The sequence below is a fragment of the Maylandia zebra genome, linkage group LG5 (assembly GCF_041146795.1).
Source record: "Maylandia zebra isolate NMK-2024a linkage group LG5, Mzebra_GT3a, whole genome shotgun sequence".
Taxonomy (NCBI): domain Eukaryota; kingdom Metazoa; phylum Chordata; class Actinopteri; order Cichliformes; family Cichlidae; genus Maylandia; species Maylandia zebra.
In genome coordinates, this window is record NC_135171.1 from 16,339,237 (window position 1) to 16,358,750 (window position 19,514).

Below are 19,514 nucleotides of genomic sequence, written 5' to 3' on the forward strand. Positions count from 1 at the left end.
GGGAAAATATTCTGTGGACTGACAAAATGACTGACAAAATGTGAACTTTTTTTTTGGATGGTTTAAGTGGTTTGAACACAGCATTTTATAGTAAGATCATCATCCCATGTAGCCATGAATTCTGCTCTCTATGAGAAAATCCTGAAGGAGAGCCATCCAACCATCAGTTTGTGCCCTGAAGCTCAAACAAGCTTGTGTTGTGTTGTGTATGCAGCAGAACAATAATCAGAAAACACAGTGGTGTTCTTTCAGGGCAAGCAAGGTAAGTAGTGCTTGCCTCATCAAACCTAAAAATAGACATAAATTAAATCATACCAAAATAAGGCAATCTCCCCCTTTAATGTCCGACAGTGCTTTCATAGAGCTACTCCCTTGTCAATTACAGTTTTTCTCAAATGCTAAAACACATGTCACAAACGTTACCACCAGGTCCCCCAATGTCCAAACACAACACCCTTCTCTAAAGCTACATAAACACAACCACACCTTCCCACTGCAAAACTCAAACTCCCACACCAAGAGAGCAGCTCGAAGCTGTCAAAACTGTAAACACTATACACAGCATTACACACTACAGCAAAACAATTGAAAACACAATGCTCAATTTGTGAGAAGGTTCTTTGGTTCATAACTGCCAATGCATATTTTTATAAACTGTACAGTAACGGATCGTCATAGAACCCTGCAGAGGATTAGGCATTTAGATTTGTGAGTTTCACATGAAGACTATAAATCTATAAAAACATCCTGCATGTACGTACACTACTGTAACACAACTCAATGCAAAAACAGAATCTATCGCACACAACAGTACTCTCGGAAACATGATCAGGGTGTGAAGTCTTTTTTATTGTCTACACGGTCATTTTACAGTATTACACACAGTCACTGTGCGGCATCATGTCGCCGAGCTGCATTGGGCCACATCACCTCATCCACATCACAGGCTATATTGTCCCTTGCTAGGCACCGCGGGAAAAACGCCCTGGAATGGCGAATCCATCCCTGGAAGGCCTCCACTGGGATGTCAGCACAGGCCAGCTCCATTGCCCGTACGAGGTTCTCTCTTGTGTATGGCTGTCTGTCATACACCTTCCATCTCCATGATGAGAAGAACTCCTCTATAGGGTTCAGGAAAGGGGAGTAGGGTGGCAGACAGACGTTTAAAAAGTGGTCACTGTTTGTGGTGAACCACTCTCTGATTTGGTGTGTCTTGTGGAAGCGGACGTTGTCCCAAATGATCACATACATGTGATGTGCTAGCCTAGGATGGTGTTGTTGACGGTCCAGGAGGATGTCTTTTAGCTCCTCTAGGAAGGTGAGGAGACGTTGGGTGTTGTAAGACCCAAGGACAGCATGCCGGTGGACAAGCCCCTCCGTACCCATAGCTGCACAAAGAGTAATATTACCCCCCCGTTGGCCAGGAACCTCAGTGATGGCTCTCTGGCCAATGATGTTACGGCCTCTTCGCCTTCGTTTCTGGAGGTTGAAGCCAGCCTCATTCAGGAAGAGGTACTCATGGGGTCTGGCCATCGCGTCCAACTGCATTATCCTCTGTGAACATGGGAAAGCGTACAGGTGTTCAGAACGGTCAATCAGGTAGCACAGGTAGTCCAGAAGTAATGTAGGCCACTAAGCAACACAGTATGTCCACTAACTGTACTGTGGACATGGATGTATACGTACTTGCACATACTCGTAACGTTGTCCTATGTGTCGCGCAGAGTTGCGCTCAAAGGGAACCCTGTAGACCTGTTTCATCCTCATCTGTTGGCGCCGGAGAACTCGGTCTATTGTGGACACGCTGACAGCATCAATGTTCTCAAAGTTTACATTATCTGCAATGACTTTGTCTCTGATCTCTCGGAGTCTAATGCAGTTGTTCTCACGGACCATATCTGCAATGAGGGTTTCTTGTGCCGCTGTGAATATGGCAACCCTCCCACCTCTATGTGGCATTCTTTCAGCTCTAAAGAAAGAAACATGTGTTGTCAATTGACTGATTTATATGTAAAACTACATGTAAGGTAACAGACCACTTTCACAGGCCTGTAAAACTGTAGTGTGACAAAGAAAGCAATAGCGTACTATACCTGTTGTGTTGTCTAAATGCCTTGATAATGGTGGCCACGGTGGACCTACTCAGGTTTGGATGTACTCTTCGTCCCGCTTCAGCCATTGTCATGCTATGGACAATGACATGATCAATTACTGTTGCTCGCATATCATCTGTTATGATGGTGCGAGGTTGTCTTCTTCTCCCACCTGGACCTTCTCCTCTCTCTTGTTGGCCTCCTTGTCTTCCTCCTCTACTCCGAACTCCTCTTCTTCTTAGGCCTTCACCTCTTCCTCCTCTGATCTCAACCCCTCTTCCTCTTTGGCCTGCAGCTCTTCTCCTTCCGCACGCTCGAATGCCTTCATCCATTGTGATTGTTTGGCATCTTCACCAAACTATGCTTTCATAGGTGGGGTCACATCATTAGCAACAGGTGTCTTCAATTTTGAGTCGTTGTGTGTAGTGACTGACGCCAAGTGTGTTCCCTGTGTTCACAGATTGGTGACTGTGGCAAGCATTTTGCATCACATGAGCTTTCATTTGAGAATATGTGCAGAGTTGTTTTGCAACATGTGTTTTGGCAAGGAAAAATGTGTTTAGATTTATGAGTACAGAGGGTTGTGTTTTGTGAATTGTGTCTTCATGTGACATGTGTTTATGGTACTGGTATATGGTGGCTACATTTAGTAAATGTGTTTAGACTACTGGTCATTTGGGTTACAGGATTGGCTTTTGTGTTTTAACATTTGAGAAAAACTGTAATATGTGCATTCAGCCTTCACATTACAGCCATCTTGTTGCTGCAGTCGACTATTGTTGCAGTAAGGTGTGCTTATTTCAGTCTCACAGAAAAGTGTATAGTCGTCTGTGTCTCTGAGGGCGTGTCCGTTTCATGTTTACAATGAATGACAGCAGGAAAGCTGAGAGGTCAGCACCTTGTTTCTGTGAATAAGCTGCTCTTCTGTGACTGTAAACTGATGGGAGAACACCATGCCAGGCAAGGTGCTTATGGTCTGCTTTCATTGCTCTGGGAGAGCATTAGCAAGTAAACGAGCTTCAGTGATTTAGGATCATAACAGTGTTTTTGAACTTATAAAAATATGTTGTTTTTATAACCACTGCATATGCTTTATAGAACATGATTGATTAAAGAGCATAAAAAGTATATCAGTTTCATTGCCACAATGATAATAAATATTCTGAATCAATGATCTTACAGTTTTTCTCAAATGTTAAAACACAAAAGCCAATCCTGTAACCCAAATGACCAGTAGTCTAAACACATTTACTAAATGTAGCCACCATATTCCAGTACCATAAACACATGTCACATGAAGACACAATTCACAAAACACAACCCTCTGTACTCATAAATCTAAACACATTTTTCCTTGCTAAAACACATGTTGCAAAACAACTCTGCTCATATCCTCAAATGAAAGCCCATGTGATGCAAAATGCTTGCCACAGTCACCAATCTTTGAACACAGGGAACACACCTGGCGTCATTCACTACACACAATGACTCAAAATTGAAGACACTTGTTGCTAATGCTGTACCCACATGTAAAAGCAAGTTCAGAGTGCACAGTATGCTGAAGGTTCCAAACAAACACAATGGATGAAGGCAGAGTCAGGGGAAGAGGAATTTGATGCAGAGGAGGGAGAAGAGCTGGCCCTGGAAGAAGAGGAGCAGGCCAATGAGGAAGAGGAGTTCAAATGAGAGGAGGAAGAGGAGCAACCAACGAGGAAGAGGAGAAGGCCAACATGGGAGAGGAGAAGGTCCAGGAGGGAGAGCAAGACAACCTCGCACCATCATTACGGACGAGATGCGAGCAACAGCTCAGCGACATGATGCCGCACAGTGATTGTGGTGTGTGTGTGGTGTGAATAACGTAAATAAAAAAACTTCACACCCTGTTCATGTTTTCAAGATTACTGTTGTGTGCATTAGATTCTGTTTTTGCATTGAGTTGTGTTACAGTAGTGTACGTACATGCAGGATTTTCTATAGAAAGAGTACCTTGCCCGTGTGTGTGTGTGTGTGTGTGTGTGTGTGTGTGTGTGTGTGTGTGTGTGTATTGGAGGGAGCAATCGACCCTAAATGCCCTTCTGTAAAAGTCATCGCATGCCACTGGAAACACACCAGCAACTCCACCTGTGTCTGGCTAAAAAAGTAAATAAAATAAAATAAAGGTTTTGGAGTGAGCTAGTCAAAGTCCAAACAAATCTGAAAAGCTTTGGCATGAGCTTAACGGATCAAAAACCCGCAAAGGAGAGTGGGCCAAAACTCAGTGATGTGAAACACTCATTGTCAGGTATTGCAAATGTCTCATTGTGGTTCTTGTTGCCAAGGGTGGCACCACCAGTTATTAGCTTTCACACAAGGCCAAATTAACTGGTCTCTAAAGCTGTTTTCTCTTAATAAATCGAATCATTGTCACTGCATTTGTTTGATGAAACTGAAACATTTAAATGTGTCAAATATTCAAAAAACTAACAAAACAGAAAAGGGGCAAATACTTTTTAAATGCACTGTATAGGAAATCAGCTATAAATCATTTATTGGTCACTTTAACTGTTTTATTTAAATTACTCCGAATCAGTCATGCACAGAGATGACCCCTGTGGTTGGGAATGCCTCTTCTAAAAAATGATTTCTGTTTATTCTCCTTCACCTCAGCCTTGCCTGCCCTTTGACCCTTTCTCTCTAGTTCTGCTTATTCTTAGGAACCTACTTTCTGCTGTTGCCTTTTTAATCTCATTCCTCTAAACAGGACAATCAGCTAAATATTCACACTAACATAATAATATAAATATGCGACATAAAGTAAACACTACTGACAATAACCTGAATATAATGCAACAGACGATGCATTCTTTATAGGCATTCCTAGATACTATCTATGGCTGGATGAAGCGTCGATGATGGTATCCATTCTCCCTCACCCCTGACAGTTGAGCCATGTTTTGGAGCGTCCTCTGGGCAGTCCACTTAACTCCCTGAAAGGGAACCCCTTAATCTCCACTTTCTCTTTGTTTGGACTATTATCAGACCTGTCAGTCCTGCCTGCTTTATCTTCACAAGACTCATCTGCCGGCCGTTTGACGTTGGCTTAATTATATCAAAGGCCCTTATCTCTGTTTTGCCTGAGGATGCAGCCTTCCTCTGACTTGCTAGAATGGTTACAGCAGTGATAAGAAGATCACTTTTTGGGGTAAATAAATACCACTGTTTTGTGTAACAGCTTTTTTTTTTAATGTCACTGGATCAGGAAAACCTTCCTGTTGCATTTTGCTCAGCTGCCTCCCTCCCTGTGTTGTTTCTATTATGTCTTTGCATTGTTTATTAGCAGGGTGTAGTCTGAAACCCGACACAACGATATCCCATCAAGCACCACTGATTCAGTTTAGAGATAGCACTCTTTGATGGGAGCTAACCACGTCTTTTGGCAGGAGTCAGTTGAAACAGTATGCAGGAATGTCATGCGGCTTGATCTGATGAAGAGCAATTACATGGGAGGGAACTGTAGCCTTTGAGGTGGAAGCTTACCTGCCACACCCTGCAGCCTTACAAATGAGCCCCTGGACACATCCCAAAATGTGTGAGGATAGTCATTTTTCTTTGCGTTCGTTTCCATGACATACTGTCTGACGGGATCTGACAGGCAGGGAGCACAGATGGAAGAAATGGGCAAAGGGTTAATAAAAACAGCTAATTTTCCGACAAAACAAAGCACAAAGAAAATCACAGTTTCCTCAATTACGCTTCTAATCATCCAAGTTTCTTTTCTTTATGTCTTCTCAATTCAATAAACACAACTACTTGATGTTTACATCTGTCCGTCAGACAAATTGGCATTAGTTCACACTCTATATATGACTATTTGCACATGTGTTTTTGTGTGTTAGACTGTGAGAGAGTTTGTCAGAGAAAATGTTGATGTTAATGTTTTTTTTAACCATTGCAAAAATCAGGGATCCAGTTTTGCATGTGAATCATAAGCACTGCATGCAAGGTCATGTACATGTACGTTTTCTGGAAAAATAATCATGGGAAAGACATGCAGCTTAGCTACTCTGACCAACAAAGACCCATGCCCATAGGTTAAATACAGATGTTGCAATCACAAATTGGATTTCCCATAATGCAGTCGCTGTTGCAAACGCTTAACTTTATTTGGAAGAGAAAGAGCTTCACCCATTACCAACAGGCTTCAGGCACAATTCTCTGCTCCAGGGATTAACCGCAATTTATGCTTATATTTTGTTGGCATGGTGACAGCCAAGAAAAGGAAACTTTCTAAAAGACATGGTTACAAGGCACTTATTTGATTTTGTCTTTGCTGTCACTGCAAGCATAAACAAAAGTGTTATTAAAGAGATTACTTCTTTTTTTTTCAGCGTTATCTTAATGTCCCGTTGTGTTTAGGCATGGAAAAGTAATTTGTTTTTTTTTTGTTTCCATTAGTTTGGAGGTCATTTTACAAAATTTGTGGATATTTGAGTTTCAAATATGATGTATTCATGCCATGGCCATACAAAGACGGTCCAGATTTAAGCATTCTGGATATGCTTGACTTGATCATTTTCCACAACGGTCTTCAGAAATGGACAGCAATTGCCCCACCAATGAAAGGAGATCCTCTTTGTAATTAAAGCCAGTAGAAAATTGGATCATTTTTTGCCTGGACAGCTTTCACATTCCAGCCTAATATGACTTTGGAAGCTTTTGAAGTTGCTGTCTTGGCAGTCCTAAATTATACCTTTCATCAGCCAATCATAAGAAAATGGCAAACTGACATCCCCAATCATGACTTAGTTTTTAGTTATAGTCCATGTAATCAGTGGGGAGTGCATGATACCCACTGACGAATCGACTGTGAATACTAGAATTAAATGTTTTTTCATTAGGACACATGTAATGTTCGACTTTTATGATCAAAATAAAACGTTTAATTGTCTACCAAAACTTCCACATATGCTATTATTGCTTTACCTCTAATTGGTTCAAATGATGACCTTGAGTCTTGCTACTTATTCTATTCTACAATCCTGTTTCCAGAAAAAAGTGGAGATTCTGTTTAACAAATATAATGATGTAATGATTTGCCAACATGTAAAATGCAGAGATATTGTATTCACGTTCTGATAGCATTAGCAAGTTTTTATGAAAAGTTGATGCAGGCCAACAGTATACTGGAAAAGTTGTGTAATGTTAAAACAAATCACCTGGTGAAAAACTCAAAAAAATTAGCGTAAGTAGCAACAGTTCAGTAACATGACTGAGTAAGAAAATAGCCTCTTATTCAGAGAAGTTGAACTAAGGATAGCCAGTGATTCACCATCCTGTGAAAGCCTGTGTTGACAAATAGTTTAACAATTTAAGAATACCTTTCTCAGTGTAAGATTTAAAAAGGGAGGTTTCTTCATTCATGGCTCAATTCAATCATGACTTCGTTTTTATATAAAGCGCATGACTTAGAAGAATCTTTTTATGAAGAAGAATGCTTTTATTGTTAAATGAAATTTTGTTTAGTAGCTCTCGGCACAGAAGAGAAGAGTAGGGCACTTAGCTTTATATACAGGTTTTTTTTGCATTTTGCAAGCTTGCATTTTATATAAAACAACAGTTGCCCCAAGGTGCTTTATATTGTAAGGTAAAGACCACAATAAAATAAAAAAACTGAAAAATATTACTATCATTAAAAGATTCAGAGAATCCAGAGAAATCTCTGTATTTAAATGACGAGGCCAAAAACCTGTGAATATTTCGTGCATTAATAATATTATTTAGGCTCAGACTTAATGCAGTGGTGCAGTCTGACTGCTGAGGTGTAAAGCAGAGGTGCATTAGACTACATGGTCCTGCCTCTTTGACCCTGCAGTCTGAGATATAGAGTTTTAAGTTGTGTTTCTCATTGATTATTGCTTACAGTGTTTTGATTTCTGTGTTCTTGTTGACATTCCCAGTTTAGTTTAACTATATTTATATTCTTTGGTTTCCTTAATTTTAGTTTTACCAACTATTACCATCTAGTTTTGTTTGTTTTCCTGGAATTTCAGTTGATTCTTTTCTCACCTTTCTCACTATTTCCCCCCCGATGGTTAAGTCTCTGTTTATGTGTTTTGCCTTGTAAAGTTTTTGTCATTTCCTGTTTTATTTTGCAAATTTCTTGTTGTGCGTGCATGTTATTTACTTCCCCTGTCCCTTTGTCTTTGCTTAGTTTCAGCTGTATTTCGTCACCTTCCTGTGTCCACTTCCCTTGATTGCCTCATGCGTTTGTTTAAAGCTCCATTGTGTTTATTCTCTGTTGTGTCATGCTGTATATCGCTCATCATTCCTGGACTGCATTTCAGTTTAGCAGGATTTTGTTTTCTGCTGCCGTCTTGGGTTACAGGTCTGTTATAGGTACCCGGACCTCTTTTCACAGTCTGCATATCGCACTGGTAAAGGCCCCATTAATGGTCAATGACGCAGCAATTTTAAATGAAAGGGGATAGGGTTAGTGATTTATTGTCATAGATACTGGTAGTTGTCCCTAGTTAGATTACAGGGAACAAAAACCCTCTGTCTGTATTATATTATAGTAATACAATCATTTTGAAACCAACAAAAAAAAAGCAATTCTAGACTTCGAAACAATGACAGTTTGTTTAATTTATCTTTTTACTACTGACTTTCACAACTATAAAACAACACATAAAAACATATGTGACAATTTTGCTTTACCTCTTCCGTGAACACAATTATTTTCTTCCATGTTTATTGCTTGATGGTGTTGTGTTGGATGGTGGTTGCTAGGTTACAAGCAAAAGGGAACACCATGCTTTGCTACACTTCTTTGACGCAGTCCTGCCAACTGTGTTTTTCTTTTAACCAAGAAATAAATGCCTCAGGTGGGCTAAAGAAGTTCCTTGCTTTAAGCTGTAATTCTTTTTCCTCTCAGGTCAAGCCCACTTAATAGTTTCTTGCAACTTCTGCACAATTGTCCTTGTGACCTAAAACAGCTCCATGAGAGCATTTACAGAGTAGGATGCTCTTCGCTTCACTGCTTCACACCCGACAGCCAGAAGGTTGAAAAATTGAGTCTGCGCTGTCAGCCCAAGTCGGCGGGTTCACAAAAAAAAAAAAAAAAGCCCAACATGTATCTATCTTATAGTGAGACGGGCTGCAGGTAGTATATAGTATGTTGCAATTTTCTCCTACACCAATATAACAACGTGTAATTTTTGCACAACCTTTGATGACCCACAGCAAAAAACAAGCTCCTCCAGCGCGACAGCTGACCAGTTGAGGTCAATTAAAGTTGTACTCTTCTGCTGAGAGACTGCTGGCTGACCAGCGTAACCCCGAAACAATGGTAGCCATTATGCACCGTGAGGCATGTCTACTGTACAGGCACGTACGTTTGCCCCAGAACAAAACCAACCTCCTCAGAGACACTGAAAAGAAACATGAACTAATTTACGTTTTGGTGGTTTCTTCCATTCTTAACCCCGGCCAGTGGCCAAGCCCAAGAGAGACTTTGTGTATTTATAAATAGGCAAGAAAAAACCAAAAAAGCACAGCGAGAAAGGAGCACTGAACATGACCGAAACCATATGGAACTGATGGTTAGTAACTCATCTTGTGATTCAACGTAGCACGCAGAACCCACCTCACCAGCATTCACCCCACCATGTCTCATGTCACATCCCTTCACGAAAGACTGCAATTGGAGAAGGTCAATCGGTGGCTGGGGCCAAAGAACAAAGTGGTTTTGATTTTCAGAAAGTACATGTAGGATCTGAGGAGGAAATGGCTTTGCCGCCAAACACTCAATTACACGTAATTACAATAATTCAACCTTGGAGGATGGTTTATTCCATTTTATTATGAGGTTTGCTCTTTCATGTCTCATAAGAGGAGGATGGGGGGGGGGGAGCGTCCCCAAGCAGCGACAGTGACTATGTGAAACAGATACTTGGTCCCTCATCTTGAATGCTTTCATTCTTTCCATTTATGCCCCCCTCCCTTTCATCAGTATATTGACATTTCAGTCACTGGCATGACCTGCTACAGAGGTAACTAACTTAAAATACTGAGTAGGTGTGAATATAAATGGTTGTCGGTTTGCTGGCGCACCTACAAGAAACAGTAAAAATAAAACATTTGAAGCAGCTGAGTCCAAGACAGCACTCTGGACCTGGATCGAGGTCAAAAAACACTGCATCCATCATTTCCCATGATGCATTTCAGTGACAATGGACCCTCACTGTTTCCTAAAAGCCAATTTCTTTCCCACAACTTCAGATTCTTTTGACTGCATGAACTTTTTGTTAACTCTAAAAACGTTTTGTTGCTTTGGAGTAGGTACTTTCTCACCATAAGAAGAACTTTCAATGAGGCGTACTATAATTGGTCCAATCCAGGTCAGTCTTGGAAAAAGAGATTTTATTCTTTAACAAGATCTTTATATCTAGAAAAGAGGGGAAAAAATGGACCATAGGCAACTACCACATCAGCCACTCTCAGTGGTAAATCCTGCATTCAACAAGGCTTTTAACTGGCTGATACAGATGCTCAATTCATATTTCTGTGCATCACAGTGGGTTTTTTCATACACCATTGGGCTGGGATTGTGATTTGCACCTGAAGCAACGTCACAGAAGCACAAAGCCATACTGACTGCTGTAGCTGATGAGTTCAGGAACTCGCTGTAAAAAACTGTTTAGAATTTCCCACGTCTTACTGTAAATTTAACCTTCTGTTACAAATGCACACCCAAATATCAGCCTAGTGTTGCAGAGTTGGACTGAACTGCCAGGCCTACACCAACACACCCCAAATGGAAGACTGAGAACCCTGTGTGACTGATCAGTCAGTTTGAATTTAGCTTTTTCTGGGTTTCTCTGCTGAAATGTACGCCCCTGAACAAGCCGAAATCACAGGCGTAGGCAGAAAAGAAGCTTTGAAATGCGGCAACCTCTGAACCAGAAAATAATCAAGGGGACTTAGGCATGGCACTGGGGCCGGAAATTCACTGTGAATACTGGTTTCAACCATGACCATTTGAGAACCTGGCTTTTTTTGGCTTTTGTGTTGATTTTTTGAGTCCACCCCCCCCCCTGCAGTTTCCTTCTCAGCTCCATGTCACACACTCACTTCGGGCTCCCTCTGACCTAAAAGTTGATGAGTACCGTCTCTGTTTTCGGGCCACTCTGGTCAGCAAAAAAATCGAAATGCATGTGCATGGTATGCTTGTGACACACACATGTGCGTGTGCCTGCCTAAAAACACAGGCGAATACGTGCCTTTTAGACCATGCTGTACCTCTTCACAACACATCATAGGGATGGCTACTTTTCTGTTCGGCCAGCAAAAACGTTCTCTCACCATTTCCACCTCTGTTATTCCTCCCTGTCTTCTTCCACTACGGAGGAAGAAATTGTGGTTGAGACTCTAGGCCAAGTCTCCCCACAGCTTGTCCTGATTACTAAGCAGGCAAGTACCCATGGTTAGAAAGAACCAGGACTCTTTGGTCCTCAGTTTTCATATTTTAATGACTCCGTCTGAGGTTTCTGCGCAGGACAAGGGTCCCCGATAGATTCTGGAAGATCCTAAAATAAACCTGCTTTTAATCATTCGTCACTGTAGTGGTCAAAATGTCATCTAAATATTATAATTTTGCACAAAGCCATTGACGAAATAGGTCATAACCTCATTCAGCATGTGGGAATACACACAGTATAATTTAAATGTGAATAAACAAGGTTCAACCACATGTCAGCGGCTGGCATGTCAATATAATCTTAATGGTCTCATCAGTCCTCCGAATGCCAACCGACCACGAGGTTTTTTAATCTGCAGTTTCCACTCCTTTTATTTCTTCCCCTCCTGCTCCTCTGATCACTGTTTTCCCTCTGAATTGTATCAGCAGCGTACTGCCTTCCAGCCAATTAGTGAAGGCAAACACAACAACAACCAGTCCTTTGGCTTAATGCACTCCACCTCCTCAGCAGTAAATCCCAACTGATTCTTCAAAGTATTGTCATTCAGAGGGGCCCTGTTGGCTCTGGTCTTTGTCAAGAAGAGAGGCCCCTCTTTTGAAATGGCAGGTCAAACCAAAATCAAAACGTGTTTGAGGGGGGGAGACAAAGACTGATGTGAGTATCACAATGGCTGACGGGATCTGACAAAGGCAGACTACAGTTAACTGACCATTTCATCAGTCGAGCGGTTTGTGTTTTATTGTGTACCAAGGACAGGTTGTGTCATGGGCCGCTGACTTTTGCTTACAGAGAGAGCTGAACTCTTTTCCTTGCAAAAGTTGAGAAATAAATTGAAATCGATGCATTTTTAATACGAAATACAATTAGAACCAATCCCAGTGGTTAAGAGGGTTTTTTTTTTGCTGTAACGAGTATGTTAAATAGGATTTAAATCAGAAGAACAAAAGGATGTAAACAGCAGCACTGCTGGTGATGCAATCGCCAGCAAAGGATCTTTGCTTGTTTATGCTTGTAATCTACTGGAGTAACTTTCTAAAATTCACAGCTTAGAAAAGCCTTTATTTATCTTACAGTGGCATTGATACATCACCTCACTTCATCTACTCTTTGTAACATACCGTTCTGGGTCCTGTCCCTTGAAATCTGTTCTCTATTTAAGACTTTTTTTCTTCTAAATGGTTGCCCCTCGTCTTGTTTTCCGCAACACAGTCCATTACTTATAGGCACAGAGTCCTCTGCTTTCCAGTGAATACAAAACTTAAAAACATCAAAAACATCATTTCTTTACTCTTGAAAGGAAATTTTGAGTGTTTGAGCCAAAATCCAAGGTGAGAGAGTGGACAGCACAGCAGGTTTACACCAGGATGTCTCTGTGCAATAAATAGAACTTATTTAAATATCAACTATAGTATATATATATATATATATATATATATATATATATATATATATATATATATATATATATATAGTAGGGGTGCAACGATATTCGTATCGATATTGAACGGTTCGATACAGTGCTTTCGGTTCGGTACGCGTATGTATCGAACAATACAACATTTGTAATTTATTTTATCAACTTTCCTTCTGACGATGCTGTCTGTGTTGAGCGCTCAGTGAATCTGCGTTCGACTACTCCGCCTAGGCTGCACTGTCGAGCGCAGATCCACTGAGCGCTCAACACAGACAGCATAGTCAGAAGGAAGAGCGCAGGGCAAGCTAGCGAGACAGAAGTTAAGCTCTCCTTGCAACATGGACCTCCCCCACTCTCATTCAGATCTGGCGTTTGGAATTATTTTGGTTTTCATGTGACGTATGACCCTGAAGGTAAGCGAGTCATGGACTAAAGTAAAACAGTATGTTGGATGTGCCATGCAATGCTCAATTACATAGGTGGGAACTAGTGTGTTAGCGCAGTTAGCTCGTTAACGTGTTGGCCATCTAGCCCCATGCACAGGGCAATCGGCGGTAGCTCGTTAACGGAGATTTGCCGTGTTGTAGCGTTAAGGTCATTTCAACGAGATTAACCTGAAAGCACTAGTGGGAACACAACGAATATGACTGCACATTTACATCATCCTAGTGCAAAGACAAAAACAACAAGCATGCTACTAACTTTAGCCGAGTCATTTAGACAGCTGTTAGCACATGATTCTCCTTATGCTGCTGAGAATATAGCCCAGAAGAAGCGGATAGTATAGCTTTTATTTTGGAAAGAGCCATTTCTCTGTAATAAACTCTCTTTTCCAAAGATGAGTGATTCCTCAATCAGATACAGGGCTCGCAAAATCGCTAGCCCGACGTCCTGGGGCTAGCGATTTTTTTCAGACGGGCTACCCTGCCCGTCGGGCTATTGTAGGAAGGAAAAATCTATGTCAATGCTTTTGCATTCTTTCGGAAATGTAGCTGGGTAATTATGTCATTGGCATCGGTGAGCCACTGCCAATATGTGACATATTGAAATCGCGTTTGAATTTGCGCTTGTTTTTTTGCTTTCACTTTGCAATCGCGCGAACTGTGTATAGAGAGCGACAGCACTGATTGGTGAGTGATGATAATTTGTGCACCAATTCCTCTGACGTTGTCTTATCAATCGTTAGCTTACTATGCAAACATGACAAGTGAAATCTCCCGCAGCAAGCTTAAACATGTGAGAGGTTGATCGTGCAGAGAATCGCTGAGCATTATGTGAGTGCGTGTGTAAAAGCAGCAGGATATATATTGTAGCGGATCAGGGCTGTTTGGGGTTCTGTTTGTACAGTTATGTTTTGTTTATGTTGCCATAGTGACGGGTGACGCCCTCTCGCTGCGACGGTGTGTCCTTCCGGGGTCAGAGGGCGCCCTGTGTTGTTGTTGTTGTTGTTGCTGTGCTGTTGCCGCGCTGAGCAGTTAGCTAGCGGCAGTGTTCTTCTGCAGATGTCAATAAACGGCTGTGCTCCCTGGCTAGCTCACGGGAAGCAAGACCAAACGATACCTCCGTCTCCTTCTTGTCTGAGCTCGCCACAATATTTTAGTTCTGCTGAGCCAAATAAGACAGGTCAGGGTGAAGAAGTGACAGCCAAAGAAAAACTTACCACAAAACGGAAATGTTATGACAAATCAGACTATAAGGCAAAAAGAAAGTGCAGCTTTATGGTTTCATGGACAAAAGAATTTCTGTGGCTGCAATATGACAAGCGAAATAACCAGGGCTGCACATAAGTGGTCCGCAGGTGCGCATTCGCTGTCAAAATAAAAAATGGGCACAAGATAAGAAGTTGCAACGCGTGTTTGCATACATAAGATTTTAAGGAGGAGGACAGACATTTGTTTAGAACTCTTAAAGATGTCGAAGAAGCTCCTTTAAGCAATTACTGTGATGTTCCTCCACCTCCAAAGAAATGTCAGAAGGAGTCCGAACCACAAAAGAAGCGTGTATTCTCGGAAAAGTAGTTGCAGGAGGTGAGCTGGCTTCAAACAAATGATGAACGCACAGACATGTGGTGCGGAATGTGCCGTGAAAATTTAATAAATGACAAATTAAAAAGGCATGAACATTTTTTTTGTATCGAAAAAATATCGAACCGTGACACCAAAGTATCGAACCGAACCGAACCGTGAATTTTGTGTATTGTTGCACCCCTATATATATATATATATATATATATATATATATATATATATATATATATAGATATGAATAATATATACTATAATTGTACAGCATAGCTTGTATATAGTTGCAGTACAATTTTCTTTTTTTTTTTTGGTGCAATTATTTAATGTAACCAGCTTTGCTTTACTCTCAGTCTGTTAGTTTATTTAAAGGTACTACAGTCCTTTATAGCCTGCTGAGCTAAAGAAGAGTGTGTTAAACCAATAACAAAGACAGGTAATCAAGAGACAATACCAAACAGCACGGCGAAAGGAGCATGCAGTAAAAAGAACAGTGCTTTGTATGTAAATTGCTGGAGTTTCCTTGGCATCATGTGAAAGTATGCAAGACAGTGCAAAGAATCTCAAGCACGCTGCTGGTAGGGGAAGACCCTGACGCCAGACTGAGTGGTGGAGCCACTGTCAATTTGTCCACAAGAAAAGCAGAGAAAGGAACAAAAGTACAGGGATGGGTGCACAGACAGGATAAGAAAAGCATATAATGACAGGATGCAAGAATCTAAGGAGAGGAAAAACTCAGAGTGGAGCTGCAAAGGCACACCATCAGGGGGAGACAGGTGTCTAGAGGTTCTGCTGGAGACAGAGGGGTAAGGGAGAGGCGGGGCAGGAAGATGGATGAAGAGGACCGCTGCTGAGTGTCCGTCTCCCGTCTTGGAACCCTCTGCACTCCTGTGAGCATAGAAAGAGAGAATGAAGAGGGCAGTAACGCCACATCAGACACCCTGTTTTATTTAACATCTCTCTTATATTTTCTCCTCTCCTTTTCCCTTCGCATAAACAGGTCGACACCCAGTCTTCGCACATACACACCCTTGCTATCCCCAGTCCTCCTCACCTCTCTCTCTGCTTTCTCTCTCCCTCTCTCTCGCTCATTACGGGTCATTTTCACTTCAAAGCCTCTCCATTATCTGCCATCTCTGAGGGCAATTAGGAATGGGGTGACTTTGAGCAGCAGGCACAGCCACTGCATTATTACTACTCATCCCCTGTCATGGGGGCTTTTGTTAGGGGCTGGCGACATTGATGGAGAGGATACAGAGGCCCCGGTACCCCCCCAGCACAACTATCCCTCACCCCTTCACACACACCCCAGATGGCCCCTCCTTTTGACTGGTAAACTGCAGAGTAAAATGGTGTGTAATTAAGTGGCAGTCAAAGCAGGTCCTGTTTGGGTGTGTGACAGGCTTGACAGTGGAGAGCTGGGGTGGAGGCAGTAGTTTGGAGAGATGAATGAGAATAGCAGGGAGACAATAGTGAGGCTATGGAGCGCAGAAGGGGAAAAACCCGCTCTGGATTAAATAAAGTCAGTGTTTACTCGCCTACAGTCAATCTGGTTTTCAGAATATGCGTGGAGTGAAAGGGGTGAGAAAGCTGTAAAAATGACCCATTGCTTACATGTATGAGGCCAGTCTTAAGCAAACAAACATGAATTACTTCTTAAGAAGAAAGAAATAGATCTTAACCCACATCCGCCCCCACAGAGGGCCCATTTCCTAGAGTTATTACCTCGAAAATGAAAATTCTGTCCACGTTTATGACTTCCATTTTGTCATTTATGGCATCTCTTTATATGAGTGTGAAACAGAGGCACAGTGAGTCAAGCTGTCACCAAATAAATGTCTCATTATATTCCCTTTAGTCTGCGCAACAACTTTTACTGCTTCACAATGGTCAAACTATACATGCACAGGGCCTCTGTGGGTGTGTGTGTGTGTGTTGAGTAGTATATGTTTTTTTTAAAGGATGGCGGTTACTGTGTTATTGCTGCCAAAGTAATGAAAAGAGCCAACAGTAAAGAACAAAGTGAATGCAGCTGTATGTACAACCCAGTCTGGATGTATGTTTTACAGAATGTTTCAAGGGCTGATAAATTAGAGATTCGTGGATTAATTCAAGAAGAAAAACAAAAACTGAAAAATATAAACATTACTATGAACTTATAAACCTTTACTTCAAAAGATTTGATCTTTTCCTAAATGCAACATCACATGCTTTCATATATGCACCTTAGATGAATGCAGGGACTGTGGTTTGGGGAGCTGATTTAGCTGTTCTTTGATGCTCTCTTTTAGTTAGCCGCCTCCTGCTGAGCAGTGACATCCTGTCAGCATGAAACCTCTTCTCATCCCTCGGGTTAGTCACTACATGACCACAAGATGTTTGCATTTGCGTGTGTGTGTGTGTGAGAGAGAGAGAGTGAGTGTGGGAGGGAGCGAGAGAGGCAAAAGCTTCCTACATAAAAAGAAAAGCAACACTGACTACACATTGAAGAAAAAGTTACGCATTGCACGAAGTCTGTGAAGGTTTTCAGTCATTCTGGTCATTGTAGTCTAAGGAGCTTGGAAAGAAAAGCGTCTGGACTTCTTTAAGTTTCTTGAAGACGTTTCACCTCTCATCTGAGAAGCTTATTCAGTTCTTTGCACTTTGCACTTTGCACGTACATCTGACATACAACATACATCTTATTCTAAATGGGATTCTGACAAAGTTTCCAGCTTGACAAGTCAAATCAATAAGCTGCTGCTTGGTCAAACTGGATTCGTTAGAGTAAAACACATTTCTACCAGCAAAAGGTGAAAGCAATGAACACGATGACTCCCATTAAACAACAAAAAAAACCTACCTGATAAAATGAGAAACTTTAAAGGAGTGGTTTTGGGAACCGTTGAAAATTAGTCAAGTACTTCTAATTGAATACTGAATAGTAGTTTTGCTTGAAATGCCCATCCCTGGTTCAATAAAAGCAGCACAAAGATGACTCAGTGCAGTAGTGCATTTTAGATATTAGGTACACTATTACAGCTAAGTACGTGCCCGAGTGTTGACAGACACCGATGACTTACAATTGTTCTAATACCAAATTTTTAAATGCATGAGTTCTGCTATTGTATCTTAGAATATGAATATAGATTGACTATGAGAAAAAATTCCCAAAAAATGACAGCTAGGAGGTGACACAAGAACGTTTTTGTCGTCATTCCTGGTCTTCAGGAAGCTATTTGCTAAGGCCTGGAAATCCAATGACATCTAAATGCCAACGAAGCAAAAAACACGAGTTTTACTCAGGTTTTATTTATCTACTTTTTGGTGTCTGACATCGATACTGTGACCACTTTTGATTGCGAAGTGATTTAAAAGGCTCTCCAATGGGAGTCACTGTTTCCAAAAACCTGTGGTCCAACTGGGAAATCACTGTAAGACAGATTGGTTACAGTTAACAAATAGCTGCCTTCTAATTTATGAACAGACACGTTGCAATCAACTCATCTGCAATAATTCTTTTTTCAGTAGGTGACTCGACTCCGCTCATTACCAGCTGGCTGATTTCTGGTTATATTCCTAAACAAAAGCAAGGTTAGACTCTGAGGTTCAGGTTGGACTTTAAATGTGAATGTGAGTTTTTTTGTTTGTACAGACTTTGTGATTTTCACCAATTTATTACACTTACTCTCTGTATTATAGATTGCATATCATTGCCAACTTAACTCTATTCACCCGCAGTGGGGTTGGAGACATGGTCACCATCTTCAAAGGCAACAGGATAGCTGGTCATTCTGCGTTCTCCAACCCCTGTTTTCCCCTAGTGTGGTTGTAGCAAACTCAATATAGGCTACATAAAGGAGAAAACAAGGGTAACCTACACACACAAGTTAATTTTACTTTCTGGTTACAGAGCTTTGCCTGTTTTATAACACGTTTTGCATGACCTCACATTATTTTCCTTTAATGAATTTTGGGTGATTTCAAAATGAAAATCAGATAACTTGTTTTCGGCACAAAACATATGTCTCTGTATAAAGTCCTATTCACCAAATAACATATCCATGTGACTATTTGTTTCACATGTCAAACACAAAGTTGAAATAAACATTAGTGGAAACTTGGCTATTCACATATTTTTATGTGTGAGAGCCTGAACTCCTTAGCTCTGATTACCATGTAACGTCCCGAGGGCTGGGTGGAATTAGTTGCAATTACCTTTTCTGGTAATTATCATTGTGTTTAATAAAACCATTCACACAGCCCTCAAGGGCCTCTGACACTGTCATTTAATTGCGGTATGGAATTAGTGTGAAGCAATCCAGGTCTCACGCCACTTAAATTGTATAGTGGAAGGAGCCTGTAGGGAGTTGAGGTTTCAAATAGCTTTAATTGATGCTGAGGTAACAAACAGGTAACAGAATCATTGGGAAACTACTGCCAGAGGGTCAGCGATGAAAAATGGTGAATGAGTGTCGATGTCAAAAGACCGTACCAAGCCCTGCGCAAGCTTAAGAGCCCTGTTTTCTCTTTATTATCAGTTTTCCTA

The 19,514-nt window shown here is 41.3% G+C and overlaps 1 protein-coding gene across 1 annotated transcript; it reads right to left on the minus strand.

Annotated features, from left to right (window-relative positions):
* Positions 1-338: 338 nt before the first annotated feature.
* LOC143418741 (uncharacterized) lies at positions 339-2,546 on the minus strand. The gene is made up of 3 exons (XM_076884455.1): positions 2,094-2,546; positions 1,687-1,969; positions 339-1,554 (listed from the first exon to the last, which is right to left on the minus strand). The coding sequence occupies exons 1-3, from the start codon at positions 2,423-2,425 to the stop codon at positions 886-888; spliced, it is 1,284 nt and encodes a 427-aa protein (XP_076740570.1). The 5' UTR covers positions 2,426-2,546; the 3' UTR covers positions 339-885.
* Positions 2,547-19,514: the final 16,968 nt, after the last annotated feature.

Coding starts and splice junctions, on each gene's coding strand:
- LOC143418741 (XM_076884455.1), bottom strand. CDS start 2,425: ATGGATGAAGGCATTCGAGCGTGCGGAAGGAGAAGAGCTGCAGGCCAA. Junction 1,970..2,093: donor GCATTTAGACAACACAACAG/GTATAGTACGCT, acceptor TTCTTTCTTTAG/AGCTGAAAGAATGCCACATA. Junction 1,555..1,686: donor AACGTTACGAGTATGTGCAA/GTACGTATACAT, acceptor CCATGTTCACAG/AGGATAATGCAGTTGGACGC.